Source organism: Larimichthys crocea, chromosome XIII, assembly GCF_000972845.2.
Source record: "Larimichthys crocea isolate SSNF chromosome XIII, L_crocea_2.0, whole genome shotgun sequence".
Lineage (NCBI taxonomy): Eukaryota > Metazoa > Chordata > Actinopteri > Sciaenidae > Larimichthys > Larimichthys crocea.
In genome coordinates this window covers 5,677,200-5,702,302 of record NC_040023.1, presented here as the reverse complement: position 1 = coordinate 5,702,302, position 25,103 = coordinate 5,677,200, and the positions used below count along the sequence as shown (strand labels likewise).

General features: G+C 42.2%; 1 protein-coding gene across 2 annotated transcripts in view; it reads right to left on the bottom strand.

Moving 5' to 3' along the window:
- Positions 1–25,103, bottom strand: part of LOC109140647 (ubiquitin-conjugating enzyme E2 E2) — a 67,240-nt gene that overhangs the window by 35,762 nt on the left and 6,375 nt on the right. For both annotated transcript variants that reach the window (XM_027286506.1, XM_027286507.1), the window contains 2 exons: positions 23,136–23,333; positions 15,466–15,516 (listed from right to left, as the gene is read on the bottom strand). In XM_027286506.1, coding sequence (XP_027142307.1) covers positions 15,466–15,516; positions 23,136–23,326 — 242 coding nt within the window. In that variant the 5' untranslated portion in view covers positions 23,327–23,333. The remainder of the gene's footprint in view (positions 1–15,465; positions 15,517–23,135; positions 23,334–25,103) is intronic.

The window sequence follows — 25,103 nt, the reverse complement described above, 5'->3', positions numbered from 1 at the left end:
TGTCTGCGTAAAAAAACTGATATTGTGGGGAGCGTGGAGGAGTACGTGGAAGCACATTTCCCAGTAACTTTCAAGCAGAGTCGGTATTTTGTTGCAATACTGAGATAGTTCTTCCACTTAGCAGCAGGGCAGCTCGACCAAACGGAGCTATTTTCTTAGAAATAAAAACGTCAGAAAGAGCTCTTGCCTCCCGTTTTACCGTCGCTTCCTTGTCTTCGAGTGGAGGACAAAAAAAAAAGCAGCCGGATGTTTTTGGTACATTGAGGCAGCGACCTGACTTGAGAGAAGAGCTGGCCAGCGGTGTGGGAGCCTCACTCTACCAACCCATTAGTGGGAGCCTTCTGTTAATTTAATGACAAAGACCTCTTAAAGTCCAGCCGGCTGCAGGTTACAGGCTGTTAAGTTCCTGTAGCAGAAAAGGCTGCAGTGCCAAACAAACAAACAGTCTTGAAAATGGCACACTAGCATCAAGATCTAATTAATAAAATGAATGGCTGAATTTGCCTGATACAGCGCATGTCGGCTCAACGCTCAATACAACAGAGTCCTAACACTAACACTTGAGCTTTTCCTGCTAAGACAAGTCAAAACATGTGCTGTAAAATTTAGTTATTTGAAACGAAACATCCGAGCTTTAAGTTAGAAGACACCAGTTTAACACGGTCAGCTTATGTGAGTACTGCAGCTTCATACGCTTTGCTGCTCTACGTCTAGTTGCCTAAATGGATACAAAAAAATCATAAACTGACACACATTAGATTAAAGGGTTTGTTACCTGGAACTTGACACTAAACAATTTAGTGATTCAACATAATCTGTCACTATCTAGAGCTGATATATTGTATAAAAAGAGTACAGAAATGATTAAATCATCCATGAAAGTAAAGAAGTACTCTGACTTTGTAACCAAAGATTGCATCTCAAAGTCTGCAGAGCAAACAAACCGATACCAAAACAAGGATTCTGGACGACAGAATGCTGGTGAAACCTGAGAAAATTGAGTCAACAACAACGTTATGTACAGTATCTGCCATGCTTTCCAGAGGCCACACACATTTCTGTTCCAGGATCAGCCTCGGGGATGCGCGATGATGACTGGTGTCAGTGGAGCGCAGCTCACCTTATCTTCTCCTCACTCACAACTGGTTGGTTCAGTTAAGCTGTAACAACACAGGCGGATAAAGAGACACCCAGGACTGTGTCAGCGGTCTGCTTTATCTCTGTGATGACAGGGGGACTCTGGCTACTAACCAGTCACAGTCACACACACACACAACTCAGCCACTCTTCTACAGTTCAGAGGAGCTGAGGTACAATTACTCACATTAACTCACTTTTCTCGTTTATGTTCGTAGCACGATGGCTCGGGTGGGGATAGGACGGGAGCGGAGCAGCTTTCCAAAATGTGTTTACGCAGCGATGCTCTGCAGCAGCATCCAGCTACCTGTTTTTACAGTAGCACGCGGTCTACAGTCCTCGATGATTGAGTGACCACACTCACGGGTCTAGCTGGTGATCAGACAGGCGATTAGAAGGAAGCATCATGATGATTACTATTTGGGAAGTCGAAAACTTTCCGTGGGAATTTATGGGAATTAACAGGAACTTATGGGAATATACCAGGTATTTACAAAACTTAAGGTTGGCCCTTAACAGGGGAAAATATATTTTAGCATAATCTTGAATAAAACCACCAGATTTCAAGTACAACTGAATATCTATCTAGCTATCTGGGGCGGTCGGTAGCGTAGTGGGTTAAGCGGCCGCCCCGTGTGTGGAGGCTATAGTCCTCGCTGCAGCTGGCCCCGGTTCGAGTCCCGCATCAGACGGCCATTTACTGCGTGTCACTCCCCCTCTGTCTGCCCCCTGCTTCCTGTCTATCTTCAGCTGTCCTATCAATAAAGGCATAAAAAGCCAAAAAAAAAGAATAGCTATCTAGCTATCTTATCATGATTCTAGCTTACCCCTAATTACTAAATGACCCCAAATTTCCATTTAATTCTTTTAAATTCCCATGTAGTTTCCAATTTGGAATATTACCAAAATTCCCAGCTTAACTTTCCGTGGAAACCCTAAATACTAGAGATCTGAAGTTATAATGAGCATCTTTTTTTCTGTGCTGTCCATGTAGATATGTCTTCATCTGCTCACGTAACAATCCTTCCAATTTATCCCCCGCACAGCCGCATGCTTTCTTTATCTTTGTGTGTCCTTCATTACCACGAACACACACACACACACACACACACACACACACGTTTATTTCGGCTCGATCCCACACACACACACCGCCCCGCTGCCCCAAATACTCACTAGAGCACCAAATGTGGATTAATCTGCGGCTGCAAACAGTCGCCAAAAAAATGCGACGTTTCCTCCTGTTTGAGTAAAAATGAAACTATTTGTAAAGATCTTCAGCAGGAACCGATGAGCCTCTGACCGAATGGCACAGACAAGTCAGACGGCATTAACACATTCAGGGGATTTGGTTTCAACTTGCCATAGAAAAGAATGTCAGATAAATAAATCATGCGTCGTTGAGCTACGGAGAGCCGTCATGTATCATCAAGATACTCACAAACCTTATTCACACCAACATACATAGCATTACAGTAATTTGGAGTGTGTGGTTGGCCACAATGGTGCCCAGACTCAACCAGTGTGGTTTTCTACAGGCCGATACTGATGCTTGACATCTGGATCATTACTGTTAATATATTTAAGATAGTGTTTCCACACTGGATGCAGCTGTCCACTCAAATCTAGACTAGGTAATATAAAATAAAGATATCTCATCAATTAAAGTTCTTTCAGACTGCGGGTATGTGAGAAACCATCATATCCGAGGTGGACGACATGTCTGTGAGATACCCTTTCATAAAAGGCCAATTAAAGCTGGACGTATCAGTCTAGTCCTAATGGGTAAGGCTCAGGAAGTGAAAGTGTGTTTCTGTGTATCCGACATGAATGAAGTTTCCTCTTTAAGCGCCGGGGAGGAAGTGGTACATTTATGTATGAGTGCAATTGTGTGTCGGTTTGAATAGTGTGTGTGTGTGTGTGTGTGTGTGTGTGTGTGGATAGAAAGAATATGTAGGTGCCTGCATGTGTTTCTGTAAGAGACAGAGCGGCGCTGATGGAGGAGGATACTGCAGTCCTTCTACCAAACAGGACAGCATATCTAATGAGAGGCTAATCATTCATCCAACACGGAGACATGATGTGCATAGCTGATATACGCACACTGATGATGACCTCATACACACACACACACACACACACACACACACACACACACACACACACACACACACACACACACACACACACACCACTGCAGAGATGGGGCTTAGTCAGCTGTAGCAAACTGCTAGACAAGAGGAGGGAGAGGAAACAAATGATGGAGCAGCAGAAACAGGCGAGGAGAGAGTGGTTACAGCGCTGTGTCGATACGTGGGAGCCTCTTGATTATATATAAAGAAAAAAAAGTCAGATCACAGGATCATTCGAGCAGGTCACACACTGAGTTTTATATACAGGCTGGAGAAAGCACACTTTTGATGACCTTACTCCCCCGTCCTACTGCACACACAGAAAAGCACAAGGGCACCCTGCTTTGTGTTTGATCACAGACTCCTGAAAAGACACTGCGGTAACAGTAACACTTGAGATCAGCTGTTTAGGTCACATATGGGTCCTTCACATAAATCCCACCTTCCTCTGCTGTGTGTCCGTTGGTACTCTATCGATTTGTAGCACAAAACTGCAGCATAAAAAAACACTTCTTCAAACAGAGATGTCATTTCGTAGAGCAGTGGACGGGATCGAAATAAGATAAGTCTAGTCGACAACCAAAACTATGCAAACAAACACACCCTGGAATTACAAGTTACTCTCTTAGTATATCCTCCTGCATTTGACACGGCAGCAGTTTGTTACATTATTTGCATTAAAATGTCAGTGAACATGCTGTGATTGGAGATGCTCCAACTAATATTTGAAATTAGATGCAGGGGTGGATGGACATCTCATACAACCATGGCAGAGTATTATTGTATTATTAACATTAATAAAATCTGAATAATTAGTTTAACTGACTAGTATCTGGTGTGGACTAGTGAGGGTAACCTTTAGTCACAACTAGTTAACTAGTGATTAAGACTCAAACCATATAACTGCAACAACCTTCCAGCTAGGAACATTTGTTGCATGGCATACTGCTCTCTCCCCGTGCTCTGTCTCTATCTAATAATGACAAAATATAGTATAATATTACAGTTTAAATAAAAGACTGAATGATTCTTACTGAAGATTATAGATAAAGTCGAGGCATCCTGCTGCACCAGGAATAAAGAGAGCACCTCTGCTGACAGAAGCGATGACATTTTAATGAAATATAATATTATAAAGCTTTAGGGAAATTGAGCAGCGGCGCCGTAACGCACGGCAGAGACCAGGAATTAAATGAGAGAGGCCGCTGCCACTGAGAGACTGCGCTGATGACAAGATGAGATGCGTCGGGATTTCAGCCCAGCAGGTGATTCGTCAAACGCAACGTTCGCGGTGATTATTTAGAGCGAAGTGTTAGAGTGGAGACAAAAGAACAAATTAGTCACAATCAGCTGATGTTTGAGGGGGGAAAAAAGACTTCAGCACTGCAGGTCAGTTTGATAATCACCAGAGGAACGTCTCTGAGCCAATTGTGATTATGTGACGACTGATGGGACCAAGTTGGACCAGGGTGGTGTTACTACATGAAAGTTTAACCTCAGAAATGCCACCAATACTATAAAACATAATGTTTCCTGTACGAGTAGATACAATATACATGAAAAATATAAAATAAAGGGGAAAGACAGGCAAGCATAATTGCCTTTTTCCTGGTGTGAAGCAAGCAAAAGCTGCACGCAGTGTGAAAATCAAAAAGGGTTTCACAGTCCGCCAGTGGAAGAGCGGCAGTGCTGGCTGGCAAGATGGCGAATAATTAGTATTTCTATAGTGGCGTCGTCTCCCTGCAGGGGGGCTGCAGGAATCTTTATGGTCCCTCCGCTGTTTCCTCTCTGAAGCAGATGGGTACGTCTCTCTCTCTGTCACTCTCTGCTCAACTTACCATTCCATTCATTTTGTCTTCCTCAAACAATCCACAAGCTTAAAAGACAATTACTTTTTGAAACTGTTTGTTTTTTTAAGGGTCCAAAACCCCCCCCAGGGGTTCCTTCCCATGTAGCACGCATCACTGCACAAATCTGGAGTGATTTGACAGATCACGATATCCACAGCTTGTTCAAATCTCTTACAAGACAAACAAAAGAGGCCCAAAACAGCCCCGGCACTGCAGTAAATGTTCCATTAGACATACACCCACATAATCCCTGATAGACTCATTGAAATGAATAGTCCACTTGTGTGTGCTTGTGTGCAGATCTTCTGTCTATATCTGTCTTACTTTAAGTGTTCTGCCGAATCCTAAAAGCATATGTGATGTACAGAAAACAGCAGTTTGTGTTTACACAGCACCAGATTACAGGAACGTTGGGATGCATTAACAAATGGTTCACCATCACCGGTGGATGATTTTATGTTGGTCTTAGTGGGGAAACAACAGAACTAAATAAAATAGGCACAACTGTGACTTGTTAAGGACAGTCTTTGGTGCTTAGACATCACTGCATGGTCAAGGCAGAATAATAGAAAAAGGCTCCGGCCTAAATGAAATCATCCTATCCTGTCACTGTGTTTAAGCACCAAAATCCAATATGATTAGGTAATGGTGGCTCACCAGTGATCCCACTGTACTAATACCCACTACGACTATGTATGACATTCCTGTCCAGGGAGGTCCCACAAGTTTACTGCAAGCCCAGCGTCCCATGGGCCTAAGCAAAAATGTACATGAGCAGTATTCTCAGCTCCAGGACTGTGGGGACATGTCGGCTGAATGTGCTGAAGCCACGCCCACTTATGGGAGCAGTCAAGCAGCAATTTTAAAGTGACTGAAATGGGTCAGATAAGTTCAGAAAATTCTATTTAAATTCATCTGTATCTCTTTGCTAGGGGTGCAGGGGTATGCTCAGGGTGGCCTCAGCGTGTCATCGAGCCACCCTCTAAGGACCGCCCACAAAATCCTGGACTGAAAACCGGTGAAAAACTGTTTTAACCTCTAACTCCACATTTCAGTAATATATCGTTCAAAGTCTTTTCATGTGTTCTCAGCAACTATTTTCAAACATATTTAATGTATTTTGAAAGAAATCTCAGATCTGCCTGTACGCAGACTTAAAGAGCATCATCAACATTATTGTCAAGCAGTAGTAAACACCGAGTCACATGGTGGAATCCCGATGTATCAAAACATAATTCAAATTGTGAAAGCTCATCAGTTAAGAATAAGCAATGGCCTGCCTAAATTAGCACAGAAAAGGTCAATAGTAGAGGTAAACTGACAGATTTTTAAAGATGGATATAAGAATGATAGATTGGAAAGTCGAAAGCCGATTAACTGGATGGTTAACCGGTGGAATGGTGAAGGTTGCGGAGCCATCGATCATTATTAGAGTCAATTTCCTCTAGATAGTTTTAAAAACATCCTAATAGCACGGATTAGTCGGCCAAACTGATGAATTGGTCCAGGCTGACAGCAGCTATCGAGTGACACACGCCAAGTCGACTGTGTGGTTTTTAAGACTAAACAGCACTGACAGCGTTCCTGCCCTCTAATGTTGCATGTGCGAGGGAGGATGACAAGCAGGTTGTGTCCTTGACAATAACAGCGAAAGGCGTCTCAAGAGCTGTAACCTTGAGCTGAAACGAGTAAGACACCTCTGGTGTTGTGGAAATATTTCAGCTATTTTAAGTCTGACACGTGTGTTATAAACAAAGAGATGAGTGGTGACAAATTAGAGTAATAGTGCGACCTTGTTTCATCATTTCAGGCTGCATTGTTGTCAGAAAACAGCTTGGTGTTATTATAATCCACCCCCATATGCTGTGAACTTCCATGGTAGCTACACTTGTGCTCTTTCTCAGCCGTAAACCACAGACTCAGCACTATTTCCTATGAACCAAAAATACACATGCTCATCACCAATGAGCACAGCGTGCTGCAAAGTACCTAACGCGTACTGGTTTCTTAGTTAATAGAAGTAATCATTGTCTTTGGATTTTAATCATGGTGGCGGCGGTGATCGCATTAAGACTGCACCGTCCCTCCTCTCAGTGTCTGTTTGTGTCTGAACTAATGCAGCTTTTAGTCTGTAGCAGCGAGTTGCCGGCTGAACAGCTGGTGTGCCCCACTAGCCGGCTGTTTCACTGCGGGATGTTTCCTGATAACAAACTGGACCTCCTCCTATTTATCTGACAAGACCGTGGCTACAGTGGGCTGGGCTCGCTGGACAGGTTAGGACGCTGCAGGGCTGGACTGCAGACCTGAACTCCGGTTCCAGACCACTTCACAGGAGCCACATTTCAAGCCCCTAAACATTACTACAACGCTGCAGCATTTATAGCTAAATATTAACTGGTCTTCTTACTACTTAGCTTCTTATGCTGAATTTGGCACGTCTTCGTTCTGGTATCATGTGCCTTATAAATAACGTGTCAGGGATTACTCATTTACTCTCTGAAAGACTGGGTAGTAAAGTAATAAACTAATAAACATCGCTCTCAGTCAGAGTCTAACAATAATGGATCTAAAATGCTTTGCATGTTACACTGAGGACTTTAGACAAACGCAAGAACAACATGGTTAAAACTAAAAAAAAAAAAGACACTCCAGTGGATTTACACTGTGGCAGACCGTTGTTTGGTTTGCGTGGAAAACAAATTGAGATGCAGAGCTGCAGAAGCATGTAATGAAAGTGAACACTGCTTCTTGCCTCAGCTGTGCTGTGCACGCACAGGCGGCAGCGAGCGCAGCATCGACTCCGATCACAGCTGCGCGCGTGAAGACAAGTCGAACACGATGCCGTGCCTGCCGTTACAAAGTAGATGCGTCGTAATGATTCCATGAATCTTCGAGAAATTGTACAATGGGTGATGATGTGTGGATGTCTGCACTTAAAGAGCTGATAACTGATGTGCAGTAACAGCCTCGTATTAGATTACACAGTGAAGAATGACTTGAATCAGCTCCACACTCTAAGGTTCACTGATTTTAAAAGTTGAAAGAAAGAGATCAGATATCGGATCACTAGTGGTTATGACAGATGACCTGATTTGGGTTACTGATATTGGAGGATCGGTATCTAGGGAAGAGACTGGATCGGTGTATGGCATCAGATCTGAAAATTTAGCTTTTATGGTGTCCTTTATTTGTATTTATTTGGTAAATGGATTGTGTCCTGCCTCCTCAGGACGCTTTTAAAGGTCCAGTGTGTTAGATTTAGGCGGCTTTATATGCAGCATACGGCATAGAATATAATATGTGCGTGGCTATAAAGTGAAGTCAACGCAGAAGTGCCAAAATCTGCAGTTCCTTTAATGGCCACTTGAGGCTGGCTACAGAACAAGTCAGTCTTCATTAGTCCCCATGTTATAATGTTAATTAGTGGCTGCTTTGATTGACAGGTAGGTGTAGTTACAGATGCCTTGTTTGAGCACCCAGCTTTCATTCAGCCTGCCTCAGCTCCACCGACGAACCAAATCTTTGCCAATTTTTCAGATTAGCTCGGAGGCAGCAGAGGCACTTCAGAAACCTGTGGGTGACGTCACGGATACGACATCCATGTTTTATACAGTCTATGGTTGGACATGCTTCCACAGTAGTCTAGAAAAGACAAAGCAAACACTGGCTCTCGTTAGGTGAGGTGAGAGGATTGCAATCAGTCTACACACTAAAGAGTCCTGTTTAAAAAAAAAAACAAGATCAAACCTTTATGAGGAAATTATTTTTCATTGCCTCAGCTCATTTTAACAACTTCACTTTGCTGCTGATTTCAGTCTTTTCTCACTCGTGGCTAACAATGCCACTTAAGGTCACCCTTAAAATCTTGAAAGCTGTTTGGCAGAAGACGCCTTGCCATCTGTGCCTGTGATAAAAATGTGTTTCCACTGGTTCTGACATGTACACTTCTTTGTTGGCTCTTGGATTTATCATCTCTGTAGTAGAAGCTCAATCTCTATTAGTTTATTATGGCTGGAAATGAGCTGACAGGCAGCACAGCTCAGGAGTCAATAACATCCTCCACTAATTTCGCCTCCGTCAATCACTGAGAGACTACTGAAGGCAAGGTGAGGAGGGCAGTGTAATTCATATTGTCCATGCTGACATCTGTGAAACAAATGTTTATCCTGTGGCAGCGTTAGACAGTTAAGCAGTCTAGAAATGTGTGATGATACTGATATAAGACTCACCCCTATTCATGCCTTTGATGGTAACGGCTGCTGAGAGACCAATGGTTCTCACAAAACATGACAGTCATGAGAGAGATGTATGAGAGCCGCTGCCAGGAAAACTGTATACCTCACCAACACAAATAAAATATCTTCTCTGGCTTTTATGAAAACAAAGCTTGTCTGTTAAGGTGTTTGACTCAGAGTCAAACTACTTTCCACTGTCCAGCTGGCCAGACCAGGACCAGGAGAACATCTGCAGTACTTTCCTATTTGCTGCAATGTCCAGATGTGACTTTTGGACCAACACAAAAGGACTGACAAAAACTATCAGTGACTTAAATGTACAAATATTGTTTTTTTCCCCTTTTGGTGCTGTCTTCCCTGCAAAACAGTTTTACATATTACATGTTTTTCATTATAGAAATCCTTCGAAGTGAGAGGACACACTCTGTTTTTGGCAACTACACAACATTATGACTGTGTTAACATTTGTTTCCTCTTCATTACAGCTCACCAGAGACGTGTCCCTCCTTTTTAAGGTTGCATCAACGTTAATGTTTCTTGTATCACTTCACGTTTCACTTGCATGTCGCATGGTTTGTTTTAACATCACTGATACGCTTTTTGCACACGTGGCTGGCACTGGGGCAAAAACCCGTATTGACATACCCCACCACCACCACCACCACCACCACCACCTGGGCATTACCGGTATGCCCTGCACTTTCGTTACACACCTGGAGATCAAGAAAGCAGCAAGTGTTTCTCGGCAGGAGTGCCTGGCTAGAATCGCAACACGCGTGCAGGACAGGGTTTCCCCCAGGAAATAGTTTACCAGAAGCGGTAAGCCACCCAGATTTTGACTCATCGTTCCTCTTCACATTAAATTAGTCAGTAGATGGCCGCCCACATAACTGTCACACCCACAGACGTAAAGTTTAGTTTAAATTAAAAAAAAAAAAAGGTATCAATATTTATGATGTAGCCAGATGGTCTTGACATGAGGCTTGATGCTGCTATAAAACACTAAAAGGTAAAAAGTTACTTTGATGATGTTCAGATTAGTTAATAATGCAGTTAGTCAAATTTTGATGATTAATTACTTGTTTATGTCATTTTTCCAGCAAAACAAAATCCCCCTAAACTATTATTTGATGGTTTCAGCTTTTCAAAAGTGAGACTTCACTGATTTGCCTCGTCTTAAAATTGCCAGACTATGAATATTTGTAACTTTTGGAGTGCTGGTCGGAGAAAACAGCGTCATCTTTTTGACCACTATTTTCAGGCAACAGACCAAACGATTAATTGATCGCATAAAAAGAAAAATTAAAATAATCAGATTGGATTGTAAACGTGGCCAAAAGGAAAACAATTGAACTATGTAGCATTTGGAAATATTTTGAATTTATAAACACATAAACCAAGAAAAATGACCAAATCTGAGCGAGGACACAAAATCTGGTGGGCAAAGCATTTTTGATGATGGGGTTTGAAGTCGTGCGGAGAACAAACGGAAACAGCACTGCGGCCTCGGGTGGGGTTTTGGCTTTAGTGATAACCCAGAATGTTACTCTTGTCTGAACCAGAATTAAAACCCACACTGATTGGCTCTTTAAGAAACTCCGACTCCAACTCAGTGGTGGGAACACTGGCATGCTGCTGCTGCCTTTGAAAAGACCTGAAGAATGAATTACATTACTGAGCTGAGATCAGTTATTCAGCAAATGCTAAACACATTTGGTGTAGCCCCACGGTGTATTACTGCTAAGTGTATTTTCATTGTTTCCAGCTTTGGATAATAGCATGAAATCAGGAACAGTGATACTCTTGCTCTCTTTAAATCACTCGTTGAGGCACAAGTTTGGTTTTTTATTGTAATTTAATCAAATGAGCAAAAACATTTATTTGGATCAACCGAACGCGATAAACTCTTCGCATGACGGCTCTGTTTTTCGGACTGTTTTGACAGCTGGATGAGGATCAACGTTAGTAAAGCTGAGCTCAGCGTCTTGTCATCCTCCTTTGAGAAAGTGAACCCAGACAATGAAAGCCTGAGTTGCGTCTGAGTCAATCATATCTAGAGCCTGATAGTCATGGATGGATTTTACATTTCTCTCATTCAACCCGTTCTGCGGAGACACTTATTGCTTTTCATTTCGCTGACAGATCTTTAGCGATATTCGCTGGGGTTGAAGTTATTCCTCTGGAACACACACGGCAAGTCTTGCCCGGGATTAAGAAAGAGAGAGCAATGAGTGATAGTGAGAGAGAGAGTGAGAGAGAGCGTGGCCAATTCCCCCTTGGAATCCACACATTGTTTCCCCTCAGCCGATGGGGGATTCTTATCAAAACGCTGCCAGGACTATCATGAAAGGATATGGTAATTATGGAAAACACACACACACACACACACAGAGCCAGGAAGGCCGACCAAGCACCGGGCTAATATAATGTGTCTGGTGTGGGGGGCTATTTACATACCCTTCCAGAGCGCTTGTCACATTCAATTAATTACTCACTGGCAGGGTGACAAAGATGATTAAAAAGAATGATGAAAAATATTTCCTCACACTGCAAAAAAAAAAAATGTTTTAATAAATCTGCTGAGTCCCTTTAAAACGCAGCTAAATGATGTCTGAAAACAAGGCGTTCTTGTCTTAGTAAAAGTTAAAGGTGGGTTTTTTTGTCTTCATTCCCAAGAGGGATTACAGAACCGTTCCTTCTTTTGAGGAAGGGAATGCAGAAAAGGAGCGGCTGTGATCATGAGCTGTGTTTTATTCTGGCGGGGAGAGAGAGAGAGAGAGGAAGAAGAAGAAGAAGAAGAAGAAGAAGAAGAAGAAAAAAAAGAGCTGAAGCCTGTGGAGTAATGAGCTGCATCACAGCGTCCGTTCATAACCCCTCACATCTGATGTCTTTCAGCGAACGCAGCCTATTTAACACTGTCAGATCAATTAGTAGGTGAAGAAAGGGGCCGGGGGAGACGTGGAGCCTTTTGTTCAAACAGACAGTGTGCGCGAGGAGGGTACAGTACGGGTTTAAGAGAATTTATCTCGGCAGAAGGTTTTAACGTTCACAATGTGCGATTGTTGCATTCGCTTATCGCACAAAAGAGCGGGGCTGAGCTCGGGATTGTTGTGGTAAAAACGTGTAGGCTGAATCAAACACCGGGGATGTGACAGCATTGTGGAGGGATCGGGAGCTGTTAAGAGTGAGGCAAATACCCCAAGGGGCATATGAATACAGAAATCTACATTTCAAGTAGCGCCTGTGCCCTCCGCTGGCTCGCATCTCTCGCCTGCCTCCATGCTGAAATGCTCTCGAGCAGCCTGAGCCTAATTTTTCACTTATGGCTGGAGGACTCCTGACTGCGGCCGAGCTCAATCCATTCGTCACGAGGGCTCCATCCAGCACGGGCATTCTTCAAGGAAGCCTCCCTTAACACAAAAATGTCATTTTCTGTACAAACGTCTACCCATGAAATTTCTTTTTTCACCCCCCTCCTTCTGCTGTTTGGCCCTCTTTTGTCAGGAAGCATAATGGCTTGCTTCAGCCAGATTAGCCTCGTCTTTGAGATCGCAGAGCCCGACAAACGGACTGTGACGTGTCGGGGCGATCTCTCCGACTGTGACAGATAGTTCTTTCGTGGTAAACGGGTTATTTTCTGACAAAAAAGACACCGCGAACCGCAAACAGCGTGATTGAGGAATTGTTCTATTGTGACAGGTAAGAGGCTCAACCTCCCGTTTACTACACGCACCTGTGTGCGGAAACTCATAAACACCTTTTTACAATGTCACATCCTCTTGATGAGTTAACGTAGTGAGCCATGTAACATTTCTAACAATGGGTGCAGCTGCTCTCCTTCAAGGTTTATTCTCACAAAAAAATAAGCTTTGAGTTATTGCAATCAACCCTGCATCTATTTCACACTTATTGTTCAGGAAATGATATCACACTGGTAAAGAGGCGAGGCGCAACAGATATCTGATGGCTGATGACTGTTAAACAGATATTTTCCTGGTAGATCGGTTCCCATTAAAAACTCTAATTCAGGTCTCAGGTCAGTTATTAAGTTATCTTTCATGACACTGATTCCAACACCTCAAATCAGGGTATGTGGCAACACAAGTGATGATCCGATACATGTTTCAGTATAAAGCTCATTGTATGAAGTGTTTAGCTTTGGGTCTATGGACCGATCCATCTCAGGTTTGGGTAAGATAGATAATCAGGAGTCTCTTTTACAACTGTAACCATTTGAATAATGTAGCCGCCTTATGCTTGGATAAACTTTCATTTCACAATATACGCTGCAAAGAAATGTATGTTGGGTTCGATGGCAAAATGAGGGATCAGCAGGGATTCACAGCTTCAATCGGTCAGATCAGTCTTGACGCTGACCTTATTAAGTGGATTATGAGGCACAGGCCAGACCTGATCGTCAGCATTTAACAATTTTCTGTTCCACTTTCCAGCAATTATAATTTTGAAGTGTTAAACTGCTTCTGACGCTCATCGATCCCTGTATGTATTTCACAAGAGGCACGTTTTACCGTGATGGTAGCGGTAGGTCTTTACTGTGGATTAAGAAGTGTTGACAACGTCATTCCAGATCAGCTAGTATTACCAAAACTTGACAAGATGATGTCGTTTTTTTCTACAAGAGCAAGCTGCACTCTGCGCTCTTTTGAATCACTGTATGGACACAGTGATGTTGGTTGAACGGGAGTAGGTAAACCTATAGATTCACTGAAACGGTTTCTGATCTATTAAATATGGTTTGTCCGTTTACACTCAAGTTAAATTCCCTTAGAGTCGCTGACTCAATTTTAGTGGCACAGCAGTCCTGGAACATAATATTCCCTTTATTGTCAGTATACCAGCACTCAGTATGAGTTTAAATATCATGATAATGGGAGAGAAACTGCTGATTGAAACCCTGCAGAGGATCTATGTAATGTTCGTTTATCCACTTGCTTTTGTTTCATGAGGGAAACAAGTAAAAAAAAAAAAGAGAGAGCCGTGCTCAGGTGGAGTGATAAGATGAAGATGTGTAATGAATCTAAAAGAGGTCTTCCGCCTCAGCTGTTTGGCACAGACTCTGATCATTGTTTCAGAGTACACAGCATGAGTAATCCTACAGCACAAGATGTGCACTTTACGTATATTAGACGAGTTAAACACGGCGGTCCAGATATGGTACAAGAAATACAAGTGAGGCTGATTTATCACAAATCTCATTAAACTGTCTACTTTGTCGAACAAGAGAAGCCTAAAAGATACGACGGTGTTTGAATGTCTCCATTTATAAAGTGAAGTTACACTTAATGTACACAAGAGTGATTCTAATACGCGTCTTTCAAGATTGAAACGATGGAAATAGAGCGCAGTGTTGATGTGTCAGGATTGGTGTTGGGAAAAAGAAGAAACTGGATCGGTGCATCTCTGCTTTCTGGGTCGGGTAAAAATATTTGGAGTGACCAAACCCAGCTGTGGCCAACAAGCCTGAGATGCATCAGTGAGTTTCCCTGCTTTCTCAGCCCTACAGGAAATGCCTGGATGTCAGTGACTATACTGCTGCTCCCAGAAGGTCAGTACCAAACGCTGACTCAGTAAAAAAAAAAAAAACCCAACAACACAGTGAACGCTCTTCAGTCAGATGTTGATTGGCAGTAGCGTACGGCACCCTCCGTCTTTCACCACGCTCTAACTCGGGAGGAGGAAAAATGAACCAACGCAAACCAGTCGAGCCACAGCAGAGTGCCTTTCCCACCCTTAGGGAGTGTGAGCGAGCACAACACTGTTGCTACAGTGATCCTAATGGTAAACACCACCAATCAGGTCAATCGCGGAGATATTTCTCTATTTGATTCTTTACGCCCTTGTCTGATTCACGCCTCAGACTTCTTACAGGGTCCATTCATACACTCATTGAGCGCTCAGCCTGAGCAAACAGTGGTGCAAATACACGCCACAATAATCTGCCTATGTGCTATTCATGTGACTCACTGAGCCGGCACAATCCATTCACACTACTCACACACACACACACACACACACACACACACAAACGTGCCTCAGGTGTCAGAGCAAATAGCCCTATTTAAAAAAAACGCACAATCAACAGGCTCCTACCTGCAATTTGGCGGCGGGTCCAAGGTTATCTCTGCTAGCTCTTTCTGGATTCTGAAACAAGAGGAACATCTGTGTTATAATCTCACACACACACAGACAGACACGCAGAAAACACAGACAGTTATATATAAATCCTGCCTGTAAAATCAATCAGTAAGTGTACACATTGAATACCTCATTGATTTTCTAACGAGCTCCTCAGCGCCTGTGACTGGATACAGGAATAAGTCCTGTCACGCTAGATCAACACGGGGGGGATGCACAGCTGAATATTTGACTTTATTATTTTTTTTTTAAAAACATGAGCATGTATTGATATTGATGCCAAAAGGGCATGTCGGCTGAAAAGAATAATATCTGATCTATGTGGGTTAATTAATTCAAGCTGCTGATCGTCCTGTCGGCCTTTCAGGAAACTGCTGGGAGCATTTCCACACCGGGCACATAAAAAAGGGTTTAATGAATAGTCTGTAGAGAGGTCATATTTCTCCCTGGTTAAGTATTGATTACATAACCAGTGATTTGGCTACAAGGACTCAGCAGCCAGGTGTTACTTTACAATCTACAATCGCTCGCTGCTGTTCTCTCCATGCAGAGAGCTCCACCTCTGACGGTGCTCCAAAACTGACCATGGGCTTCATGTATCTGTGCTGGAGACTTCCAACCAAGGGCTCCACAGAAGGTTGTGATGCCTTCTTTATTTTTAGGCATTTTATTAATGTATGTGAAGAAAACTAAATGAAACTGTGATTTTTAGTGTTTAGATTATTATTGTTAAGCGGCCTCATCCTGCATTAGAAAAGTGTGAAGCATCAGGGAGAATAAAAGAATTTGAATTTGAATTTGTCTTAAAAAAAAGGAGCCTATTTATGATTGTTACAAATTTAAAAACTACATAATAGAGACAGAGGATTATGTAAAAAAAAAGTTCCAGAAAAATGGAAAATTGTTGCAATATTCACAGGAAATAATCTGCTCAGAATTTAAGCAAAAGCAATCATTTTACACAAAGTTCCTGCAGTTATTGAGTTCACTATTTGGTTTTATTCCCCAGTTTGCCACCTGTTCTGTTCTGTTATTGTTACACACTGAATAAAATATGAAATATCCATAAATCATACCACCTATCTAGGGGTGATCAGTTTAATAGATGATAGAATACCTTAAAGGGAAAAAGGTTGGAAATGACGTAGAGCTCCACGACCTAGTTTAACGTGGACCTAATAAGATTTTTTTAGTTGCTTTTGGTTGAAAAATATTTTTTAAAAAGCATTGAATGTGAGTCACCTCTGCACCTTCTACTCTCTGGATTTCTCTCTACAAAATATTCAAAATTCAAATTTCATGACATTGTAGCAACACTTCCGGCAGCTGATTTATGTGTTGTACTCTCAGGCGCCGCCGCCGCCGCTGTTAGCGCGGTGGCAGAGTTCAACTCAACACATTTACACAGTGTGACAGTGGGAGCTGAGATGGCTTCATCACAGGCGGCGGTCGCCCTCTCTCTCTCCCTCTCTCTCTCCGACGGAGCGAATGTAGTCTGTGTGAGTGTGGAAGTTATTCAGTCTCAAAAGCGCCAGTCTGAAATAAGTTATGACAAAGGCTTTGGGAAAAAAAAACAAAAAAAAAACATTAACATATCGCTTCTGTCCGACCTCCGCAGTCTGGATGTGATGTGTGGAGAGGCTAATTTAAACCCAGCAGGAATCACTTGATAGCTTTAGGGCTGCAACTAGTGATGAACGATCTCTTGTTGCAATCGTTTTTTTTGATTAGTTGTTTGGTTGATAAAATGCAGAAAAGTGACATAGTCAAATGTTTTGTTTTGTCCACAAGCCAAAGACATTCAGTTTACTGTCGTAGAGGGCTAAAGAAACGATGAAGCGATGATCAAAATAGTTGCATAATCGATTAATCATTGCAGCTCTCGCTGTCTTGGGGTTCAAATTAAAGAATAAACTCTGTGATCCTCTCTAACAGGAGATCTGCGGTGTATGGGCTCTGTTGTTGTCGGCATGCTGCTCAGAATGCGTTAAAAACACGAACATTTGAGGTATAATTATTTGGCACAATATTTCCACCATGTAATAGGCTCTCCTGGACAGTTAGATGCATACAATAATATAAAACAATAATCTGCTTCACATCAGGCAGCCAGCAGCGATGGCGTCTTCACATGCTAAACGTTCAGTGATAATAAAAAACTAAATAATTGACTGCTCTTATTGACCGTGCCGTCTGTTCACTCTGCTGTTTGTTAGCTGGGACATGAAAAAAATGATCTGCTATTGCTCGGAGAGAGGGAGAAGAAAGACAAGCGAGTCGATGTTGACATGATATATTGTTTGGGCATCGACGTGGCGGTGAATGGATGCGCAGCAGTCATACTGCAGGGCAACGTGAGGAAGTGTCCATTTGTCAGACGTGGTAAGACTGTGCTTTACTGCACACTTGAGAGAAAGTCTGTATGTATGTATCTGCAAAATGGAGGAGTGATTATGGGATTATGGATAATAACTAGTTTACTTACCGTTTATTTTGAAGGCAAACTGTATCTTACTTCTGTCAAGTGTAATTATGAAGACTAAAGCTTTAAAAACAGTTGAATAAGAATTACAGACTTTTTTTCACGGTCTCAGAATAATTTGAGTCAAATTTCTTCGTAGAATCTACTGGTGTTGTCTTGCTGCTACAAGCATCTGGTGAAGACGTGCCTTTGTAACCAGTGCTCTTATACTTGGGTGTACAATTGAATACAAGGTGACTGTGTCCAAGGTGATGTAAACAGCCGGTGCACTGCTGCCACGTCGGAAAAAGAAAAAGAAAATCACTGTCGCCTTATAATGTGAAGCGTTAACAAGATATGACTTATTGTAGTCATTACAACATGCAAATATATTGTTATAGAGGTGAAAAACATCTCATTGGGGCGCTGCAGCTGGCCCTGGTTCGAATCCCGCATCAGACGGCTAATTTACTGCGTGTCACTCCCCCTCTCTCTGCTTCCTGTCTATCTTCAGCTGTCCTATCATTAAAAGGCATAAAAGCCCAAAAAAATAATCTTAAAAAAAAAAAAAGAAAAACATCTTGTTATAACAAATAACTTTTCAACTTATAACCAAGCGGCAACCTACGAAGCCATTGCAGAAGTGCCAAAAAACTGCAGTTCCTCAAAAAACCACTTGAGGCTGGTTCAGTCTCCATAAGTCCCCATGTTCAAATGTCCAACTTCACAGCAGAAATAAACATGTTTACAGCCTGGTACAAAAAACTGTTTTGGTCTCTATAGCTAATTTCCCTGTTCATGACAACTGTACTGAGGGCGAATTTTTATATAACTCACCTGTTCAAATCATATTAAGGCTTAAAGTTTTGTATAATTAGCAGAGTGACCACTTTGATTGACAGTTAGGTGCCTTGTTTGAGCACCCAGGCGTCATCCTCAAGTCAAGCGTTATGGTTCTTGCCAGATGTGAAGATGGAACTATCCGTACATTTATCTATATCATTGTCTTGTGTACAAAATAAAAACAAAACAAAACCTGTTGTGGATCTCCTGTGTGTGGTTTGTCAGCAATTGAGGGAACAATAGCTAAAAGGAATGTAGGTACAAAGATGCCCATTACACTTCATCATAAAAGTACTACTGGAATGGAGTCATCATAGGTTGATGATACATAACAGGGTAGGAGTATCCAAGGGGGGATTTTTCTTTAAACTCTCCTCAGCAGGGAAATGACTGCACACGACTCACTTGAGGAAGGAGGAGAGGGGGGGGAAAAAAAGACATATATTTGCAAAGGAGCCTGTAATACAATCTCCACGGTTATGGAGTCATTCTCAGCCTGAGTGCGTGCTGTGTAATTTTATCTGCAGTATCTCCTGAGGTGGCACATTTTGACGGCTGAAGCTGGGGACCTGTTAGGAGAGAGCGGTGCAATGAGCGAGGCCGGGGGAACCCGAAGGGAAAAGCGCCGGGTTACGCCGCGCGTTCTTAACGCGCTCGTGCTCGGCCGCCTTTAACCAAACACTTGCTTTTCTCTAATGTGCCACAGCTCATTGTGTTTGATAATCCCTTGAGACACCGCGAGCGCTAAACCATTACATTCTGCATGCCTCGACAAATGCAAATAAGTCAATATCGTCTGAGCATAGTTTTTATGATGGAAAACACTGGCCCTGGCTTGTGTGTGGAACAGACGGTGATTTATTACCGGGGCTAGCGCTGAAAAGAAACTAAATAACTCTGTGCTTGTCAACCTTCCTATAAAGTGGTAACCCTCAAGGTCCTTATTTTTTATGTTGTAGCCATTTCTGGTGATAAGAAGTCATCGCTGTATTTATTTCTAACAGTCTGCTGTGGCTTGAGTCACGAGCATACAGGGCGTCGCTTCATTTTGTGCCACAGGATGTCTTTTCCAGGATATGCCTGGTGCAGAATATTCACAAGAGAACATGCAGAGCTTTTATTAAAATACTCCTATAGATCCCAGGGAGTTATGACACAGAAAGACAGTAGCTACCAGACTGCAGGCTGTATACTGGCCCAATGTGTGCTTTAGATATAAGGTATGGTAATATTTATTTTCTAAGATGGTAGGAGGAGAAGGGAACATATCAGGATCCGTCTACATCTTTTTTTTTTTTACAACGAATTGGAGGGTCCCTCTCGTCTGACATTTTTTGTAACTTTCCAAAAAACAATCTGTCAATCATGCTCACTTTAGGTAAGAAAGGAGCCAGGGTTTGAATTTATCTCTCTTTACACAACTATGAATAAATGTCTTAATGTCTAGATTTCTGTTACATGCTGCCATGTTTAAAAATGATATTATTTTGGGCTTTTCAAGTTTTATTTGACAGAGACAGCTCAAGAGTGATGGGGAAGTGGGGATTGATAGAGGGAGATGACATGCAGCAAGGGGTCACAGGTTGGACTCGAACACTCGGTCGCTGCAGCATGGACTGAGCCTTCGTACATGGGGTGCGCGGTCTACCAAATGAGCTGACTGGCGCCCCACAAATTCTTTTCTAGTGTAAACGAGCTCTTAACTTCACAAAGGCGTGATTAAATGTGTGCTAAGGATAATCTGATTATCAGCCTGGCTGATTATCAGAGCTGGTATTCAACAGTTTTCACATTATCTGATTGCTGATAAAATAAATCAATTAAACGATGTACTACTTTGGCTCTGATGTAGCATGCATGTCTAAACCCATGATTACTAATAATTGGTAAGTGTATCGGCCCAAACATCCCTATTAAATTCTGCATTCTGCTATACCACCTCATGGTGTTTATGTTGGGCACTCACAGTACACTTCTTTGGTCCAACCACCCTTCAAGGTCTGATTACACTCGTACACGTACTCGTGCGATTTGAAATTAAGGCATTAAGACAATTACGTGCTTTTATTTTGGCGAAACAGTCTCTAGGACTTGTAGCAGGCGTGTTCTTCACTGGCACTGCAGCTGCCGATAAGTGGCACAGTGTAGAGAACAACAACGTCTCTCTCAGCATCTCTGGTATCAGCGTTAACACACCATCTGAACTGGCTGCGCCGCTTGGCAAGCTCGCTCCCCAATCAGATAACAACCGCTGTTGTTCCGTGCCATCGCCCCGTGATATCCGATGCCAACCTGCCATGAACTGGTTATGAAGTGAATCAGTGCTGCGTTACATTAGGGAAAACACCAGGGGCGCATTTAAAGTGAAAACGTCTGCCGTTTGGTTTGCAGCCTCTTTCTGGCTGGAGTTCGGCATTTAATCCCGACGGCGCAGCAGCAGCCTTTAAGATCTGATCGGGGTGAGTCAATGTGTTGGTGGTGAAAAACCAACAGAGCGGTGACCTGTATAAACACAACTGACTTCCAAACAGCTCTCATACTGAAGCACATAATAGAGTTTAGCATAATTACATCATATTTAACACTAGAACTGCCAAAAGGTCGTTTTCAATTGCATTTGCAACAGTTCATGGTTTTTCCTAAAATGGGTTTATTACACTGACAGTGTAAAGAATGGACAGCGTACGTGGGTTTTCTAAGAGCTATTCTAAGGCTCAAAATCTGTGGCGCTCGCTGCCACCATGCTGGCGATCCTGCTTCTTCCCCCTGCCAGCTAATCAAAAAAGACAAAGAGGTGGATCATCAGCGCACCTGAGGTGGGCTGAATGACGCCTGGGTGCTCAAACAAGCCATCTGTAGCAGAACCCACCTGTCAGTCAAAGCGGACATGCTGTTAATTATGCATGACTTTAAGCCTTAATATAATTTGAACAGCTGAGTAAAAAAAAAAAAATCACCCTCAGTACAGTTGTCATGAACGGGGAAATTAGCTAGAGAGACCAAAACTGTTTTTTGTACCAGGGTGTAAACAGTTCTGCTGTGAAGTTGGGACCTTTTAACATGGGGACTTATGGAAACTGACCCAGCCTCAAGTGGTTTTTTTGAGGAACTGCAGTTTTTTGGCACCTCTGCAATGGCTTCATAGGTTGCCGCTTGGTTATAAGTTGAAATGTTCGTTGTTATAACGAGATTTCTGCTGTAAAGTTGGACATTTTAACATAAGGGGCTTGCGGAGATTGACTCGTTCTGTATCCAGCCTTTAGTGGCCGTTTGAGGAACTGCAATTTTTGGCTGTATTGGTTTTTTACTTCACAGCAATAAAGATTGCTGCTTGATTAATTAATCATCTGGTGAATTATGGTGGGTATGGGAAAAAATAAATAAATGATTTATACCTCTAAGAGCCATAGGGGTCTTTTTAACCCCTCGTAGAAACCTCTGTATAATGCTGTGCTCAGAGAGGTCCCACAGGACTGTGTTCATGTGCTGTTGTAGTGCTTAGACCTGACGACAAGATGTTCGATAAAAACAAAGAAATAAAAACAACAGAGCTTTTTTTCACAGCAGCCATTTTGACACGCAGGTGTTTCCAATGACACTAATTAAGGTTTTGCTCCATTTCTCCAGCAGAGCCTTTGCAGTGAGCCAACATGGACCACAGCAAGCACCCCTGAATCTGTTCGACCTGAATGGAACGGAGCCGCAATTACCATCATTGGTACCACCTGTGTTTACCTCTACTATTTCATGTCAAAATGGCTGCTGTGAAAAAGGTCTATTCCTCGCCACGATTTACTGGCGTGGGCGTTTAATGGGAAATTGCCCCGAAGGAGCGGGAAGTGATGTGTTTATGTCCAATAGTAAGTCAGTGGCTGAGAGGACAAAGCAAATAATGTCAGCCACATAAAAAAATAAAAAAATAAATAAATAAAACCTCATTAGCACAGTAACTAATGACTATTTTCATTAATGATAAAACTCTCCATTATTTTTTCAATTAACTGTAATCAGGGAAACATCCACAAGCCGGCGTTCTCAAATGTCTTTTGTCCGACCGACACAAACATGTTCAATTCACACGGATATAAAATACAGGGTTGATGTTTTGGAGGGACAAGTGTCTATGAATTTATCTGAATCTAATTGTTAATTTACGGTTGTTAAAACTAACTATACTTTTCATCATCGAGCCCTGTCCACTAAAAAAAAACAGCACAGCAGCACAGTGCAGAGCGCCAAAGATGGCGACCAGCATAAGTAAGTTACAGACGACGACTACTTGGGAACACAGAATAGAAGAGAGTCAGTGCGGCAGATCTACCTCTTGGCGCTGGTGGAGAGCTTGGCGGCGGTCTTGCTAGAGATTTTGGCCTCTTTCTTCTTGGGCTGGGTTTGATCCCGCTGCTCGGGGCCCGGCTGCTCCGGGGGAGCCGCCTCCCTCTGCTCGGCATCCGAGCTTCCCCCACTGGTGTTGGGGCTGTCGTCCGGCCTCGGCTGCACTTCACTGGACATGCTGACACTAGACACAAGCACACACATACGTAGTGTTATGCATACATACTATAAACACAAAGACTTGCTCACTCTTAAAAGCACTCTTAGAGCTGTGATGATTAGTTATTTGTTGATATTGATATTAAATTCATTGCCAGCTTTTTTGATAATCGATTAATCATCTTAAGTCAAGAAAAATATCAAGTTTTTGTCATTTTTCATAGCAGCTGTTTTATAATCAGACTAATTTTGTTGAGTTTTGTCAGTGTCTCTCTACAGTGAAAGGTTTTCGTACGGCAGCTCGATGAGTTTGTCTCACTGATAATCGATTAATCATCTTGAGTGAAGAATCCAAATTCTCTTATTTCAGCCCCTAAAATTGGACTTGTTGCTGCTTTTTTTGTCTTCTGTGACTACAGATATTTCAGGTTTTAGACGAAACAAAATATCTGATGCAGGGAACAAATCAGCATTTTTTCACCATTTTCTCACATTTAATGGACCAAACAACTAATCAGAAATGAAAATTAGTTAGTTTTGATGATTTCTTTTTATTACAGGGTCAGCTGTTTATTCTCCTTATTAAGGAAATGATGAAATTATAAAATAATTGAAAACTGAGCACTACTCATGAGGACTCTATCATGAGGTTGAAAGACCGAGTCAAGAATGAAGTTGGATGCTCAGTTTGTGAATGGTTTAGTGTTTGAAATGTCCAGTTGACAATGATATAAAACAGAGAAAAGCAGGTGGTGGTGAATGTTTTCTGCTCAATACAAGACTTCAATAGATCGAGGGGCATCCTGGTAGCTGAACCACAATATCTCTGCTTCGACCTTTGTTTCATGTCATTTCCTATCGCAGTCTCTCTCTCTGCCCTCTCATTTCCTTTTATCTCTCCACAGTCTGCTCTCAGATAAAGACACCAAATAACTCCCCCGCAAAAAAAAAAACTTTAATCAATTGTCTTTTCATCAGTCAGCTGCTCATATTCTTGATCTAACGGTTCACTGTTTGGTCTAGGAAGCTCAAATGTTTGTGTCAAATGCTCACAAGTACATTAATACTTTCTTTATGAGATTGCCCAAAGCTACATTTAAGCGGAAGGAGGCTGTTGAATGTATTTAATCCTTGTAACGGGGTTGGAGTGACGCGAGGATAACTGCACTGTTCTGCAAGAATACAGACATACATTGTACAGGAACGCGAACAAAGGAGCTGTCTGGCCTTCGGAGAGACTGAGTTACATTGTTAAAGGGAAACACAAGAAACGCACTGATTGATGGAGTCCTTAGACTGAATTCTTACAAACTAACACGTTCAAATGAAGTGGGAACTATGCCAGTTTTTCACCTCTTTTTTTTTCCAAGGGTGACTGTGTGAATTAGAATATAATATCGAGCTTAAATAAAAGCTTAAACGTGATAATACTGCAGTGCGAGACAGCGACGTTTGTTCATTAACCTGATGAAGGTCGTGTTGTCTAGGGGAGTTTGTTCACTTTTATCTAAAAGTAGCACTAATTTTAAGACAAGGCCAATGTTACCTTGGTTATCAGGCCACTCTTATGAAAAAGAAAGCACGGGTTTTAAAAGGATTGAAGGTGCGATGCTGTCTTATGAATCGGTTTATCGATCTACAGAGTATTAACAGGCAACAATATTGATCATTCATGGAATTTAAATAAGCTAAAATGTCACATTTTCATCAGCTGCAGCTTCTCAAATGTGAACATCGTCTTCATTTTCACTATCTGCAGAGATTTTACACAACAAAAAAACATTATTTTGTTATT